The 18,651-nt window shown below is 41.7% G+C and overlaps 1 protein-coding gene across 1 annotated transcript; it reads left to right on the forward strand.

The window, feature by feature from the left end:
• The first annotated feature begins 2,898 nt into the window (after positions 1–2,898).
• On the forward strand, positions 2,899–16,027 carry LOC139368290 (zinc finger protein 518A). Its single transcript, XM_071107037.1, is given in 3 exon segments — positions 2,899–2,963; positions 11,602–12,429; positions 12,431–16,027. Coding segments are annotated over 2 exon segments (4,281 nt in total). The 5' UTR covers positions 2,899–2,963; positions 11,602–11,619; the 3' UTR covers positions 15,902–16,027.
• Positions 16,028–18,651: the final 2,624 nt, after the last annotated feature.

Below are 18,651 nucleotides of genomic sequence, written 5' to 3' on the forward strand. Positions count from 1 at the left end.
ACATGACCGAATACAAACAGTGCAGCTATTCCCTCCGCGAGGCTATCAAACAAGCTAAGCGTCAGTATAGAGACAAAGTAGAATCTCAATTCAACAGCTCAGACACAAGAGGTATGTGGCAGGGTCTACAGTTAATCACGGACTACAAGAAGAAAACCAGCCCAGTCACGGACCAGGATGTCTTGCTCCCAGGCAGACTAAATCACTTTTTTGCCCGCTTTGAGGACAATACCATGCCACTGACACGGCCCGCAACGAAAACATGCGGACTCTCCTTCACTGCAGCCGAGGTGAGTAAAACATTTAAACGTGTTAACCCTCGCAAGGCTGCAGGCCCAGACGGCATCCCCAGCCTGGTGTGTTTACGGACATATTCAATCAATCCCCATACCAGTCTGCTGTTCCCACATGCTTCAAGAGGGCCACCATTGTTCCTGTTCCCAAAAAAGCTAAGGTAACTGAGCTAAACGACTACCGCCCCGTAGCACTCACTTCCGTCATCATGAAGTGCTTTGAGAGACTAGTCAAGGACCATATCACCTCCACCCTACCTGACACCCTAGACCCACTCCAATTTGCTTACCGCCCAAATAGGTCCACAGACGATGCAATCTCAACCACACTGCACACTGCCCTAACCCATCTGGACAAGAGGAATACCTATGTGATAATGCTGTTCATCGACTACAGCTCGGCATTTAACACCATAGTACCCTCCAAACTCGTCATCAAGCTTGAGACCCTGGGTCTCGACCCTGCCCTATGCAACTGGGTACTGGACTTCCTGATGGGCCGCCCTCGGGTGGTGAGGGTAGGTAACAACATCTCCACCCCGCTGATCCTCAGCACTGGGGCCCCACAAGGGTGCATTCTGAGCCCTCTCCTGTACTCCCTGTTCACCCACGACTGCGTGGCCACGCACGCCTCCAACTCAATCATCAAGTTTGCGGACGACACAACAGTGGTAGGCTTGATTACCAACAACGACGAGACGGCCTACAGGGAGGAGGTGATGGCCCTCGGAGTGTGGTGTCAGGAAAATAACCTCACACTCAACGTCAACAAAACTAAGGAGATGATTGTGGACTTCAGGAAACAGCAGAGGGAACACCCCCCTATCCACATCGATGGAACAGTAGTGGAGAGGGTAGTAAGTTTTAAGTTCCTCTGCATACACATCACAGACAAACTGAATTGGTCCACTCACACAGACAGCATCGTGAAGAAGGCGCAGCAGCGCCTCTTCAACCTCAGGAGGCTGAAGAAATTTGTCTTGTCACCAAAAGCACTCACAAACTTCTACAGATGCAATTGAGCTTGGGTGCATCCTGTTTCCATTGCTCGTACTTAAAATGATTCTACAACTTGATTGCAGTCCACCTATGGTAAATTCAATTGATTGGACATGCTTTGGAAAGGCACACACATGTCTATATAAGTGTATGTCAGAGCAAACACCAAGCCATGAGATCGAAGGAATTGTCTGTAGAGCTCCGAGTCAGGATTGTGTCGAGGCACAGATCTGGGGAAGGGTACCCAAACAATTATGCAGCATTGAAGGTCCCCAAGAACACAGTGGCCTCTATTGTTCTTAAATAGGAGAAGTTTGAAACCACCAAGACTCTTCCTAGAACTGGCCGCCCGGCCAAACTGAGCAATTGGGGTAGAAGGGCCTTGGTCAGGGAGGTGACCAAGAACCCGATGGTCACTCTGACAGAGCTCTAGAGTTACTCTGTGGAGATAGGAGAACCTTTCAGAAGGACAACCATCTCTGCAGCACGCCACCAATCAGGCCTTTATGGTAGAGTGCAGTGAAAGGCACATGACAGCCTGCTTGGAGTTTTCCAAAAGGCACCTAAAGGACACCCGAACCATGAGAAACAAGATTCTCTGATCTGATGAAACCAAGATTGAACTCTTTAGCTTGAATGCCAAGCGTCACGTCTGGAGGAAACTTGACACCATCCCTATGGTGAAGCATGGTGGTGACAGCATCATGCTGAGAGGATGTTTTTCATTGGCAGGGACTGGGATACTAGTCAGGATCAAGGGAAAGATTAATGGAGCAAAGTACAGAAAGATCCTTGATGAAAACCTGCTCCAGAACACTCAGGACCTCAGACTGGGGTGAAGGTTAAACTTCCAACAGGACAACGATCCTATGCACACAGCCAAGACATCGCAGGAGTGGCTTCGGGATAAGTCTCTGAATGTCCTTTGCTACAGGTGGACTCCAAGTTGTAAAAACGTCACAAGGATGACCAATGGAAACCGGATGCACCTGAGCTCAATTTCTGGTCTCATAGCAAAGGATCTGAATACATATTTACATTAGGTATTTCTGTTTCTAAACCTGTTCGCTTTGTCATGCGGTAATGTGTGTAGATTGTGGAAAAACATTAATCCATTTTAGAATAAGGCTGTAACAAAATGTGGAAAAACTCAAGGGGTCTGAACTTTTCGAAGCAAACGTATTCAGATTTCAGTGGAGATCTATTGACAGCATTGGGTGTTTTGTCATTTATGCTTGGCTATTCTAAAAATATCTTAACATTGTCAGAATGACATGACCAATGTTGAATATAGGGGAAACTCCGCTTTCCAACTGTGTCATATTTATTTCTCAATGCCAAATTTTGAGCACTTGTGAGGCGGTTTACAACAGGAGTATTTAGCTTTGGTTTATTAACACACCCGTTCATTTGCAGTTATTCTGTTTTTTTTAGGACATCGGACATGACAATGACATTAATAGATGCTAAATAGTTAACTAGCCAGGCTACACAATATGTTTTGAATTAGCTATCTAGTCTGTCTGTTTGTCTTATTATTTTATAGCCTACATGCTGTAATCTCTCTCTCTCTCTCTCTCTCTCACACAGGTGACTCATACATCTTTACTTTTCCAGGATTTTCATGACTGTACAAACCCTGTTTGCTGACCCAAGACTTGCTATAACTGGGTAAATAACTCAATAACTAGCAAGGAATATCAGCACTTTGATCTCAAAAGCTTTTAATCTTGGGACCGCAAGTGATTGACAGATCGCCTTTCAATGCAATATAATTATATTCTGATGCGATCTGCAGAAATCGGTTGATTTAAAAAGCAATGTACACTTAAATGTATATTCTGCTTGTCTGATATATTTTTTTGACTTGCCCCAGTGTTAATGTCGAAACCTGTTCCGCTGAAGGCTACTATCAACTATTAATAAAAGTTGCTCTCTAATGCATCAGCCACAATTTTTCAACACAACTTTGAATTTTTTAAAACTTCTTCCACGAGATGCACCATCAAATTTCTCTCCCAAAATAATAGCCGATAACTTTTCAAATTCCTTCATGATTAAATGTGTAGTAGTCTGAGTAGTTATTTGTGATGTAACTGCCCCACACTCCAAGGTTGATATAGTGGGGTAATCAGACCAGATATTTTAATGTTAACCTTTTGACTATATCTCACCGCTTCACTTTAGTAAAACGCTTTAATCCTCTTCCACAAAAATAATTTTCTTCATGGGAAAGTTACCATCTTGTTACTGATTTTATATATTTCATGATTTGAAGTGAATAAAACAGGCATCTGTCACTTAAAGGGTAACTTCATTATCTCCAGCACAATACTAGTGTCAACATATGTGAAAATGGCGCTTTTCTAAGTTTTGTAGAAACAAATACATTTTTAATGTTACATCTGACAATATCATCAGTTTAAACATTAATTTAAAAAACGTGATTTTCAAACACTGAGATTTGTGGTGATGTGGGGAGCAAGCAAATACCTGCTCTTGGGCTAGCAGCAGGTTTTGAAAATCCCATCCTGTGATGTCACAGAGAAGCATTTTTTTATGACCTTGTTAACCACAGATCATAGAAACATGCTGTTTTCACATGTAGACACTGGTTTGGTGCTGGAGATCATGAATATGAGGTTGAAAAGTGGTGGAATTGCCCTTTTAGCCCTTTGACATGTACCAACAAACGGGTGTGATCATTCTACGGTGGTCCCTACAGGGTACGCTGAAACCTCTTTCCAGTTTTGATTGATGCAACAGTCAGTGTTTCAGCTGGCCACTGTTTTTTCACAGAAATATTTTGCACAAACAGTCCTTACAAAGTTGTCATGAATGTGACCAGTTTATTTTTGGATGCAATGTTCAGACAGTCACAGAAGTAGCGACAGCATAACGCAATCATCCAAACCGGAAAATGTAGGCTATATTAGTCCTAACTCTGTGGAAAGATTGACGTAACACAAGTGGTCATATTTAGCTAACACTCAGCTGACATAAAGCACAATATGAATTAGCTAGTAGCAATTACTATTCACAGTTCATCACATCACGGTTGAGCTCACCATTGATAAAAATAGAGAAACACTTCGATGTGTAGTAATCCGACGATGGGTAGTTTTCGCGCGCCACTATGTTTGTTTTTTCATGACAACCAAAGATAACAGGAGACCAGATGAGTTTGGTCTGTTTGCAGTATGCATGTTGAAGGGGTGTGTCATCTACGATCATTCACTTCCGGAAGTTTACTTGAAAGATGCGTGAACCATTCCTTCACCTTATTATAACATAACTTTGGTCTGACAGAAGTTTACGTGATACCCAGAATGCATTGTATAATGTCAACAAACAGCATTAGCTCATCATAATCAGTACAACCTTCAAAAAAGTACAGTGGCTTGCGAAAGTATTCTCCCCCTTGACATTTTTCCTATTTTGTTGCCTTACACCCTATAATTAAAAAGGGATTTTTTTGGGGTGATTTGTATCATTTGATTTACACAACATGCCTACCACTTTGAAGATGCAAAATATTTTTTTTTGTGAAACAAACAAGAAATAAGACAAAAAACAGAACTTGAGCGTGCATAACTATTCACCCACCTTTTGCAGCAATTACAGCTGCAAATCTCTTGGGGTATGTCTCTATAAGCTTGGCACATCTAGCCGCTGGGATTTTTGCCCATTCTTCAAGGCAAGTTGTATGGGTTCTGCTGCTGTACAGCAATCTTTAAGTCATACCACAGATTCTCAATTGGATTGAGGTCTGGGCTTTGACTAGGCCATTCCAAGACATTTAAGTGTTGCTTTAGCAGTATGCTTAGGGTCATTGTCCTGCCAGAAGGTGAACCTCTGCCCCAGTCTCAAATCCCTTAAGGATTTCCCTGTATTTAGCGCCATACATAATTTCTTCAATTCTGACCAGTTTCCCAGTCCTTGCCGATGGCGGGGGGGGAATATCCCCACAAGCATGATGCTGCCACCAGCATCCCCACAGTGAAGCATGGTGTTCTCGGCTTAGCGTAGAGAGGTTAACGTCCCACCTGGCCAACATCCAGTGAAAGTGCAGGGCGCCAAATTCAAACAGAAATCTCATAATTAAAATTCCTCAAACATACATGTATTATACACCATTTTGAAGTTAAATTTGTTGTTAATCCCACCACAGTGTCCGATTTCAAAAAGGCTTTACGATAAAAGCATACCATGAGATTATGTGAGGTCAGTACCTAGTCACAAAAAAAATCCAGCCAAAGAGAGGAGTCACAAAAAGCAGAAATTGAGAAAATGAATCACTAACCTTTTGATGATCTTCATCAGATGGAACTCACAGGACTTCATGTTACACAATACATGTATGTTTTGTTCGATAAAGTTCATATTTATATCCAAAAATCTATGTTTACATTGGCGCGTTATGTTTTGCCTCCAAAACATCCGGTGAAAGTGCAGAGAGCCACGTTAATTTACAGAAATACTCATCATAAATGTTGATGAAAATACAACTGTTATGCATGGAATTAAATATATACTTCTCCTTAATGCAACCGCTGTGTCAGATTTCAACAAAGCTTTACGGAATAAGCACACCATGGAATAATCTGAGTACAGCGCTCAGAGACCAAAACAAGCAATACAGATACCCGCCATGTTATGGAGTCAACAAAAGTCAGAAATAGCATTATAAATATTCACTTACCTTTGATCTTCATCAGATTGCACTCCCAGGAATCCCAGTTCCACAATAAATGTTAGTTTTGTTCAATAAAGTCTATATTTTATGTCCAAATACCTCCTTTTTGTTCGCATTTATTACAGTAATACAAATGCGCAAGCACTAGGTCCAGACAAAGTCAAAAAGTTATATTACAGTTCGTAGAAACATGTCAAACGATCTATATAATCAATCTTCAGGATGTTTTTATCATGAATCTAAAATAATGTTTCAACCGGAGAACTCCTTTGTCTTTAGAAATGAAAGGGAACGGAGTTAACTCTCACGGGCGCATGCCTGACTGAGCACGTGGCCTTCTGGCAGACCCATGACTCAATCAATCTCTCCCACTTCACAGTAGAAGCCTGAAACAAGGTTCTAAAGACTGTTGACATTTAGTGTAAGCCTTAGGAAGTGCAATATGACCCCACAGACACTGTATATTGGATAGGCTAAGACTTGAAAACCTACAAACCTCAGATTTCCCACTTCCTGGTTGGATTTTTTCTCAGGTTTTTGACTGCCATATGAGTTCTGTTATACTCACAGACCATTCAGAGTGTTTTATATCCAAATCTACTAATAATGTGCATATCCTAGCATCTGGGCCTGAGTAGCAGGCAGTTTACTCTGGGCACGCTTTTCATCCGGACGTGAAAATGCCCCCTACCCCAAAGAAGTTAAAGTGGTCCAGATACTCCAATCTCCGCTGTGGAGCTTTGCAGCTCCTTCAGGGTTATCTTTGGTCTCTTTGTTGCCTCTCTGATTAATGCGCTCCTTGCCTGGTCCGTGAGTTTTGGTGGGCGGCCCTCTTGGTAGGTTTGTTGTGATGCCATATTCTTTCAATTTTTTAATAATGGATTTAATGGTGCTCCGTGGGATGTTCAAAGTTTTGGATATTTTTTTTTATAACCTAACCCTGATCTGTAATTCTCCACAACTCATGTTGCCGCTTCCTTGGGGATGCCCCTTGCTTAGTGGTGTTGTAGACCCTGGGGCCTTTAATAAATCCTCTTGGGGCTAGGGGGCAGAATTTTCACTTTTGGATAAATAGCTTGCCCAATTTAAACTTCCTGCTACTCATGCCAAGAATTTAAGATATGCATATTATTCATATATTTGGATAGAAAACACTCTGACGTTTATAAAACTGTTTGAATTATGTCTGTGAGTATAACAGAACTTATGTAGCAAGCAAAACCCCAAGGACTAACTGTTCAAAATTATTTATTTTCCTCTCTCTGTTCCCTGAGATGTCATTGCCAAGGGATATTTCTTAGGACCTGTTTTCAGTTCCTACCGCTTCCACTGGATGTCACCAGTCTTTGGAATTTGGTTGAGGTTATTCCTTTGGGCAATAAATAAGTAGGCCAACTAGGAACTGGGTACACTGTTGAGAGTTGCGAAAGACGTGAAAAGTATCGCTGGTTTGTTTTCATTCCTGTATGGAACACAGAAAGACCAGTCTACAATTTGATCGATTTATTAATGTTTAAAAATACCTAAAGTTGTATTACAAAAGTAGTTTGAAATATTTTGGCAAAGTTTATAGGCAACTTTTTAAATATTTTGTAGTGATGTTGCGTTTTTTGTAAGCTTTTTTTTCTGGATCAAACGCGCTTTATAAATGGACATTTTGGATATATATGGACGGAATTAATCGAACAAAAGGACCAATTGTGATGTTTATGGGACATATTAGAGTGCCAACAAAGGAGGCTCGTCAAAGGTAATGCATGTTTTATATTTTATTTCAGCATTTTGTGTAGCTCCTGCAGGGTTGAAATATGCTAATCCCTTTGTTTACTGCTGGTGCTATCATCAGATAATAGCTTCTTATGCTTTCACTGAAAAGCATCTAAAAAATCTGACACGTTGGCTGGATTCACAACGAATTTAGCTTTAATTGAGTATCTTACATGTGTGATTTAATGAAAGTTAGAATTTTATAGTATTTTATTTGAATCTGGCGCTCTGCATTTTCCCTGGCAATTGGCCAGTTGAGACATTTGCGTCCCGCCTATCCCAAAGAGGTTTTAAGAAAAGGTGCATGTATACTGAGATCATATGACAGATCATATAACACTTAGATTGCACACAGGTGGACTTTATTTAACTAATTATGTTACTTGATTGCACCATATCTTATTTAGGGGCTTCATAGCAAAGGGGTGAATACATATGATCACACCACTTTTCAGTTTTAGATTTTTTAGAATTCTTTGAAACAAGTATATCTTTTTTTTTAAATTTCAACTTGGACTATTTTGTTTATGTCCATTACATGAAATCCACATAAATATTAATTTAAATTATAGGTTGTAATGCAACAAAATAGGAGAAAACGCCAAGGGGGATGAATATGTTTGCAAGGCACTATTACAAACATGCATACATACAGTGGGGCAAAAAAGTATTTAGTCAGCCACCAATTGTGCAAATTCTCCCACTTAAAAAGATGAGAGGCCTGTAATTTTCATATTAGGTACACTTCAACTATGACAGACAAAATGAGAGAAAAAATCCAGAAAATCACATTGTAGGATTTTTTGTGAATTTATTTGCAAATTATGGTGGAAAATAAGTATTTGGTCACCTACAAACAAGCAAGATTTCTGGCTCTCACAGACCTGTAACTTCTTCTTTAAGAGGCTCCTCTGTCCTCCACTCGTTACCTGTATTAATGACACCTGTTTGAACTTGTTATCAGTATAAAAGACACCTGTCCACAACCTCAAACAGTCACACTCCAAACTCCACTATGGCCAAGACCAAAGAGCTGTCAAAGGACACCAGAATCAAAATTGTAGATCTGCACCAGGCTGGGAAGACTGAATCTGCAATAGGTAAGCAGCTTGGTTTGAAGAAATCAACTGTGGGAGCAATTATTAGGAAATGGAAGACATATAAGACCACTGATAATCTCCCTCGATCCGGGGCTCCACGCAAGATCTCACCCCGTGGGGTCAAAATGATCACAAGAACGGTGAGCAAAAATCCCAGAACCACACGGGGGGACCTAGTGAATGACCTGCAGAGAGCTGGGACCAAAGTAACAAAGCCTACCATCAGTAACACACTACGCCGCCAGGGACTCAAATCCTGCAGTGCCAGACGTATCCCCCTGCTTAAGCCAGTACATGTCCAGGCCCGTCTGAAGTTTGCTAGAGAGCATTTGGATGATCCAGAAGAAGATTGGGAGAATGTCATATGGTCAGATGAAACCAAAATATAACTTTTTGGTAAAAACTCAACTCGTTGTGTTTGGAGGACAAAGAATGCTGAGTTGCATCCAAAGAACACCATACCTACTGTGAAGCATGGGGGTGGAAACATCATGCTTTGGGGCTGTTTTTCTGCAAAGGGACCAGGACGACTGATCCGTGTAAAGGAAAGAATGAATGGGGCCATGTATCGTGAAATTTTGAGTGAAAACCTCCTTCCATCAGCAAGGGCATTGAAGATGAAACGTGGCTGGGTCTTTCAGCATGACAATGATCCCAAACACACCGCCCGGGCAACGAAGGAGTGGCTTCGTAAGAAGCATTTCAAGGTCCTGGAGTGGCCTAGCCAGTCTCCAGATCTCAACCCCATAGAAAATCTTTGGAGGGAGTTGAAAGTCCGTGTTGCCCAGCAAACAGCCCCAAAACATTACTGCTCTAGAGGAGATCTGCATGGAGGAATGGGCCAAAATACCAGTGTGTGAAAACCTTGTGAACAGTGTGTGAAAACCTTGTGAAGACTTACAGAAAACGTTTGACCTCTGTCATTGCCAACAAAGGGTATATAACAAAGTATTGAGAAACTTTTGTTATTGACCAGATACTTATTTTCCACCATAATTTGCCAATAAATAAATAAAAAATCCTACAATGTGATTTTCTGGATTTTTTTCTCATTTTGTCTGTCATAGTTGAAGTGTACCTATGATAAATTACAGGCCTCATCAAGTGGGAGAACTTGCACAATTGGTGGCTGACTAAATACTTTTTTGCCCCACTGTACATACATGCATACATATATACATACATGCATACATGCATGTATGCATACTGTATGCTAACATTAGAAACAACACAATATATAGAAAATAAGGCACTTGCTTTGATTTGAAATGTGTGCGTTCCTAAGTCATTATTTGTAAGGAAAACAACCATGAAGGCAATGCGAGCACCAGCCAGATAATGTGCCAGTCTGCGTACTTGTTCTGCGGAAACAGTGGGGAAGTGCTTAGGCTCTCCTCCCAGAGAGGACAAGAGAGAAGTTTGTCCGGCTTAGTAAAGCCCCATACTTAAATAGTTTGAACAGTTAAATGGGCTACTTCTATGTGAATTATTGAGGCGGAACACCCCTAAATTTAAACTGCATTCTGACATCACGTGCATAAAACAACTCACGCTGGGGCGACCGTTAGAAGGTTAAGTGTACACCTGTTTGAATGTAATTTAAAAATCATTTATTTTTTTCAATTTTGTTTTGTTTTTCCCAGGTTAAGGTTTTTGGTCACACAAACACACATTTTGTTTACTAGAAGAACATCCAATTTTGTTGTGCTTTAAGCATTGTTGTGGACTTAAAACATCTGGAAACTACCTTGGAGGTCTAGGAAAAATCTAAGAAATGTAGATTTTGGTGTGCAGTTACCCTTTTAATGTATTGTGTGCATCAGCAAATTAATGTTTGTTTAGCTATGTTTCTGTAGCGGTTGTGATGTGATTGCAGTGTTTGCAAAACAAATGGCCACTGGATTGATGCAAATAATCACTATCATTCTGCCAGGTTAGGCATAGGCTAGCTAATTTCTAGTTAACATTTGAGAATGCCTTTCCATCTCTACCAGAAGATGGTTATCATTAGTGTAACAGTATAGCTTCTGTCCCTCTCCTCGCCCCAACCTGGGCTCGAACCAGGGACCCTCTGCACACAGACAACTGACACCAACAAAGCATCGTTACCCATCGCTCCACAAAAGCCGCGGCCCTTGCAGAGCATGGTGAACCACTACTTCAAGGTCTCAGAGCGAGTGACGTCACCGATCGAAACGCTATTAGTGCGCACCACCGCTAACTAGCTAGCTATTTCACATCAGCTACATTAGCATCTTTGCTAAATGCTACACAAAGCATAGGGTTACCACAGCCACAAATTGTAAGTAGGTTATTCTGTAAAAATTCATGAAAACAAACATTTTGCTTCTTGGCATACGTTTAGCAGTGTGATTACGGTTAGGTTTAAAAACAGATTTTAAGAAGATAATTTGTAGAATATTCAGGTTTAAGACTTTGTAGCTGTGGTAAATAGTGATGACCAAAATGTAGGCATACACGCATACCGCAGACATAAATCATAGTCAATAAGTAAGTAACCATTTATTTTTGTCCACAAACCAGATTTACAATTTATTTTTCACATTTGTGACGATTTAGTTTTCACACAATTTCTCCTTTGACACCAATGCCTGATTTGCAAGGTCAGTCAGAATACCCAAGTTGTGATTGACTGACTGTTCAATCAAAGGCGGTTTCCGTAGTGAGGAAGATGTCTTGGGCTGGTAGATTGCATGTTTGTGACACTCGTTTCTCTTGTTCATAGGAGCCTGTATATTGAAGCATGGAAGAGAACCTGATGACACAGGATGATCCCGCTGAAAGCCATGATGACATCATGGAGGCTGAGGAAGAAAAGGAATCCACAAAGGACCACACAGACCAGATGGCAGGTCAAACTTCTGTGTTGCCATGTAGTGACCAATGTGACCCCGATGAAACATCTGAAGAGTCGGGTAGTTACAAGACAGACAGAAAAGCATCTATGAAGTCCCCATGTAAAATACAGCAGGGTGCAGTCTTCTCTGGGAAAATACTTAGCTTTGGGTGTTCAGAGTGTAAGGGTGAAGCTACCTACAGCCCCAATGACCTCCTCAAACATTTTCAGGTGGCCCACAAGGGAACCCTGCCGACGTATCCGTGTGACTTGTGTGGCTTTGCCACAAATGAGTTCCCTGCACTTCAGCGCCATAGGATTGGGCACAGGAACACTTTAGTCACATGCGAGATCTGTAATGATGATGTACAGTACTCTCTCCTCCTGCTCACTAGACACTATATCATGTCTCACAGCCAGAATGGCCACTTTCACTGTGAAAAATGTGAATTTTCAACAGTTGACGCAGGAACATTTGTGCAGCACATCCATCATCACAATGAGAGCCAGCTCAAATGTATGAAATGTCAACATGTGAGCTCTAACCGAGGTGAGCACCAGAGGCACCTAAAACTCTACTCGGGTACCTTCCCCCTCACGTGTCTGGTCTGTGGATATGGGACAGCACGGAGAGAATACCTCACAAAGCACATGGTAACTGTTCATGGTGAGGAGGCAGACAATAAATGTATGGAGAGCAACGGAGGACAGCAACAATACCCTGGTAAACTCCTCTCCAGGATTAAAACTCCTGCTGAAGAAAAGTCTTGCTGCAGGTGGTCAATCAAAGGAATCCCAGTGGATGTCAAAACTGAATTCTCTTCCTGGAGTGGGTTTACATAACCAAAATGGAAGGGTGCTGAAACCAGAGAAAACATTGGAGGAATCCCAACAGTTTCATGAAAGGGCTGTAGGCGTGAAAAAGGACAGTAAGAAATGTTTCAAAGGCGCTCTTAAGAATGAGCAACAAATTGACTCCCAGGCAGTATCATCTATACCACCACCAAAGAACCAGGAAGGTTTTGACAGTTATGGGGCTGACACCCTAAACCCCAACAACTCCAATGGACTAACTGTTCTCATGGTCAAAAATAAAATCTCTATTCCACCTAACTGTACTACAAAAGTAATGGGCTTCAAGATGGTTGACGGTAAAAAGCATTTAGTTCTCAAAGTTATACCAACAGCAAAGCCAGAGTTCTCCGCAGAAAATGACATTTTATCTACAGAGCAAGAAGTGGACTGCCCAATGATAGGCACTACCTCTGATGGAAGTAAATGCTCAGACACGGCTGAAAATGGGGAAAATACTAGCTCCCCTTACTTGGCTGTTCTAAGCCCCTCAGGGACTGATAGCGATGCTGCAATTTCAGTACAAGTGAAGCCAGAGGAAGAAGACGTTAGCATTGAGGAGACATTGCCCAAACTGGAGAAACTAGCACAGAAAGCAAAACACACAGTGGAGCAGAGGATTGATAAACAACATACGTTTAAGGGTGACCAGATTCCTTCCTTGGCAGTTTCTCCAATGACTAAAGAGTCAGATCACTCCACGATTGAGAACGGTAAACTGAGTAATAATACAGCAGACAAAATGTCTGCTTATTCAAGCCCTAATGTGACTGCTGTGGAGCTCCTTCCAGCCAAAATACTCACACATAATACCATGCCTTCTGAATCAGCTTATGAGACTATGCTTCCCAAACCAGTTTCTGAAGAGACAATCAACATGCTTGGAGTTGGTGACATGAGTACAGCTACTGCTGATAAGATCAGTGACCCCATCAATGGAAATTCGTCTCGGCCCAAAGGAGAGACGTTACCCTCCAACGACAAACCTAAGACTCCCTCAGAACCCATGACTGGTGACATCCAACCTTCTAATGATACTGCTGAGAAGACTCATTCAGTTATCAAGGAGATGGATCCTTCTGATTCTACGTCCGATAAGATTCATTCCAGTGTGGCTGCTAAAACTGAAACTTTATCGCCAGATCTGACGGCCCAACTGGAGTCACACCCAGCTGATATTAATGCTGAAAATAAGAATTCTCCTAACCATGAGTTTTTTAGTTTTCATAATTACTCAAAGGAAACATCAAGCATTTCCTCCAACTCAACACAACCTTGTAAAAATCCATCAGAGCTTTCGACAGAGGATGAAAGTGTTTGGATGAAAGAATGGAGTTTGACATTGGCTGCATCCCCACAACCTCCAGATGAGGGGTCTGGAAATGGGGAAGCGGAGACAGAGAATGTAATGGAAAGCGTGTCAGACCGTGGCGTTGAGGTCGACGAGTGCATAGCTATTGTAGAGGATCTGGCCACCCCAGTGGAAACTGAGAAGGCAAATCATGGACACTCTGGGTCTACACAAGTCCAACCTACTGTAAAAATGGAGGAGTGTGTTCCTTTGTTGGAAAGGGCAACAGGGAGCATAAGTAGTTTGGCTGTCTTGGGTCGCATACTGGAGGAGCATTCGGATGCTATCATTAGCCACCAGCTTGAAAAAGATAGAATAGGCTGCTCAGCTGCCAGCCACAATTCTGTCAAGCCACCTACGACTATGCTAAGGATCCTTAAAACAGCAGAGGGAAAGCAGCAGATGTTGTTACAGACTGCAAAGAACCGGTATGCTGTACCTGTGCAGCTCCAAGGCAACCCAGGGTTCAAGCTGATAACCAAATCTACTCCTCATATCAATGTGTCCTATGTTAAGCCAGGAATTGAAAGACAGAATAAAACCACAGGGCTGGCACTCACCCTCAATGGAGGAAGTTTCAGCATTCTAGGACAGACTGTAGGTGCTAGTGAAAAAGGTGATATGCTGTTGTCTACTGTTCAGCCTGGATCTAGCACTAGTGCAAGCCACTACCTAGTCAACAGCACAGCTCTTAAAGGTCCTCTTGTCTTGTCAGGTGCAGCACATAGTTCTACTGGAGAAAATACCATAAAGTCACCGCAGACTTGTTACTTAGTCCAGAGGCCAGTCCCTGTAGGTCAGGCCCCCCACAATGCTGGTAGCAAATTGGCACGCTTAAGCTCGCAGTCTCCACTTTTGTCCCGTCCAGTTCTGGCAATGTCTGCAAACTCAGTGAACAGATCCACTGCATTGCACACTGGGCAACAAGCCTTCTTGGTTAGGTATATCTCTACCGCTAAGTCAGGGATGCTTATGAATAGTCCTGATGGGAAGTCTGTGAACCAGAAAGGTCAACCTAATGAAAGTAGGGGAAATAAAGTTGTATATAAGATAGTCAGAACTGCCAATGGTAGCGCGTTCCTTTCTGGTGGTGCACATTCCTCAGCCAACAAGCCCATTTATCTGGCCACAAATTCCACACAGATGCCATGTTTTCTGATGTCATCAAATAAAGTCTCATCCGGAGTGAAAAAACTGATATCCATACAAAATGCCTCCCACAACCCTGTCACGGCCTCACAGCTCTCAAATCTTCTTTCCCCCCAATCCAACTTGCAAGGTAGGGTCAGGCAGATAACGGACGTAGGTCTGAATAAATCCCCCCTTGACCCAAGGCCAGGTCGCCAGCTAAGTCAAAGGAAGAGGCGCAGGAAAGCATTGTGTGATGAACTCCCAGAGCACTTGACTAAAGCGAGGAGGCTCTCGAGCAAGGCGGTAACTGAAAAAGGGTCTCCCTTGCTCTGGGAGCCTGTACCCAAAGATGCAGAGAGGACACTGAGACTGTATCCATTCAGTTCACTACAAGAGATTAAGTGCCCTCGCCGAAATCAGCCGGTAGTTGTTCTCAACCATCCTGATACAGACATTCCTGAAGTGGCCAGTATCATGAGGTCCGTCAGCAGGTACAAAGGTGCTGTTTCCAAGGTGGTACTGTCTCAAAACACAGTTCAAGCTCTGGCTGAACTCTGCCCAGCCAGACTTCTGGGGAAAAGCTCCAAGGCTAAATGTCCCTCGTCACAAAGCAGTGGCTCCAGACTTAAGACTTCAAAAAGCAGAGTCCGAGAGCGATTTCTGTTGAAACTGAAGTTTAGAAAGTCTAGCAGGAAAAAGTATGAGGTGGTGAAGTCCTCATTTAGAGGTACAGAGAGGTCATCAATGTTTGCCTGCTGGTTTTGTGGTCGACTCTTCAAGAACCAAGAGGAGTGGATTGGCCACGGCCAGCGGCATCTCATGGAGGCGACCAGAGACTGGAATAAGCTGTTTTAAAGCTGTTACAAAGCCCCTGGATTGGCCCACATACCGTCCTATAGAGTGGAACAAATGGAGAGGTTAAAGCATTTTTAAAATTACTTATCAGTATACTTTATTCTTATAACGGTGTATATTCCCATAAATGCCCTAATAGCTATGATTGAATCACGGTTGTTGATGTGTGGTGTAAGCTGAAACACGTACCAGTCGAGTTTGGACACACCTACTCATTTAAGGGTTTTTCTTTATTTGTACTATTTTCTAAATTGAACAATAATAGGGAAGACATACAAATGATGAAAAAACACATGGAATCATGTAGTAACAAAATGTGTTAAAACAAATCAAAATATATTTTATATTTGAGATTCTTCAAAGTAGCCACCCTTTGGCTTGATGATAGCTTTGCTCTCTCTTGGCATTCTCTCAACCAGCTTCACCTGAAATGCTTTTTCCAACCGTCTTTAGGGACTTCCCACATAGGCTGAGCACTTGTTGGCTGCTTTTCATTCACTATGTGGTCCAACTCATCACAAATTATCTCAATTGGGAGGCCAGGTCATCTGATGCAGCACTCCATCATGCTCCTTCTTGGTCAAATAGCCCTTACACAGCCTGGAGGTGTGTTGGGTCATGGTCCTATTGAAAAACAAATGATGGTCCCACTAAGGGGCGGCAGGGTAGCCTAGTGGTTAGAGCGTTGGACTAGTAACCGGAAGGTTGCAAGTTCAAACCCCCGAGCTGACAAGGTACAAATCTGTCGTTCTGCCCCTGAACTCCTAGGTTCCTAGGCAGTCATTGAAAATAAGAATTTGTTCTAGTTAAATAAAGGTAAATAAAAAAAAAAAAATAAAAATAATAAGCGCAAACCATGCTGGTTTTGTGCCTTGAATTCTAAATAAATCACTGACAGTGTCACCAGCAAAGATGACCAGCAAAGCGCCGTCACACCACATCACGGTGGGAACCCCACATGTGGAGATCATCCGTTCACCTGCTCTGCGTCTCACAAAGACACGGCAGTTGGAACCAATCATCTCAAATTTGGACTCAACAGATTTCCCCCAGTCCATTACTTTTGTTTCTTAAAAGATTAAATTAAATTGTTGTTAATCCAGCCGCTTTGTCAGATTTAAAAAAGGCTTTACGGCAAAAGCATACCATGCCATTATCTGAGGACAGCGCCCAGCATACAAAAGCATTAAAACATTTTCCAAACCAGCAGAGGCGTCACGAAAGTCAGAAATAGCGATAAAATAAACAATTTACCTTTGAAGATCTTCCTCTGTTTGCAATCCCAAGGGACCATAACAAATGGTCATTTTGTTTGAAAAAGTCAGTTTAGTTGGCGCTCTTGATTCAGTAATCCACCTGTTTCACTCGTTCAAAATGCATACAAAGGAATCCCAAAAGTTACCAAAAAAATTATTCCAAACAAGTCAAACAACGTTTCTAATCAGTCCTCCGGTACCCTAATATGTAAATAAACAATACAATTTAAGATGGAGAATAGTGTGTTCAATACCGGAGATAAATAATGAAGTGCGCGCCCTCATCCCCGCGCGCCACAAGACTACAGTCAAAATGAGAGCCACCTTGAAAAACTACAAATTCTAGCTAATTTAAATTAAAAAAACGAGCCTGAAACCCTTTCTAAAGACTGTTGACATCTAGTGGAAGCCATAGGAACTGCAATCTGGGAGGATTTCCTTTGAGTTTCCCATAAACAAGCATTTTCAATGGGTGGTGACCTAAAAAAATAATTCCAGATGGATTTTTCTCGGGTTTTCACCTGCCATATCAGTTCTGTTATACTCAAATATTATTTTAACAGTTTTAGAAACTTCAAATTGTCTATCAAATACTACCAATTATATGCATATCCTAGCTTCTGGACCTGAGTAACAGGCAGTTTACTTTCGGCACGTCAGTCATCCAAACTTCCGAATGCTGCCCCCTAGCCCTAAGGGAAGGAATTCCACAAATTAACTTAAGGCACACCTGTTAATTGAAATGCATTCCATGTGACTACCTCATGAAGCTGGTTGAGAGAATGCGAAGAGTGTGCAAAGCTGTCATCAAGGCAAACGTTGACTACTTTGAAGAATCTCAAATATGAAATGCATATATGTATGTATGTATGTATGTATGTATGTATGTTTTAATACTTTTTTTTAATACTATTTGTTTTAACACTTTTTGTTGGTTACTACATGATGATTTCATGGTTTTGATGTCAGAACTATTATTCTACAGTGTAGAATATAGTAAAAAATAAAGAAAAACCCTGGAATGAGTAGGTTCGTACAAACCTGACTGGTACCGAATGTGGTTTGTGTATAATATAAGAATATATACATATGACTTAACCCTTTACACTCGTGGGAATTGGCCAATATGGATAGGGCTAAATTTAAATGTTTCTTATTTCTTCTATATGAAAATGCATAACTATAGTAGCAATTGAAAGGGAACAGTTTGACGATCATGGGAACATTATTAGACCAAAGGTGAGGACAACGATTCACCTGACAGTCCACTGTTGAGTTTATGTGCATTTTACATTGACTTTCTCTGCATTTGTTGATAATAAAATCAGAAAATACTCTGGAAAATACATTCAATAACATAAGAATTTTCCTGGAAAATGTGGGTTAGGTGCAAAATAAGACAAAGAAGTTAGAGGACTAACTGGTGTCTCCAAGTGGCCACACACCTCTCCAAAGTGTGCACAGTTCCTAAGTAATTTCAATACACTTCAACTA

Source organism: Oncorhynchus clarkii, chromosome 16, assembly GCF_045791955.1.
Source record: "Oncorhynchus clarkii lewisi isolate Uvic-CL-2024 chromosome 16, UVic_Ocla_1.0, whole genome shotgun sequence".
Taxonomy (NCBI): Eukaryota; Metazoa; Chordata; class Actinopteri; order Salmoniformes; family Salmonidae; genus Oncorhynchus; species Oncorhynchus clarkii.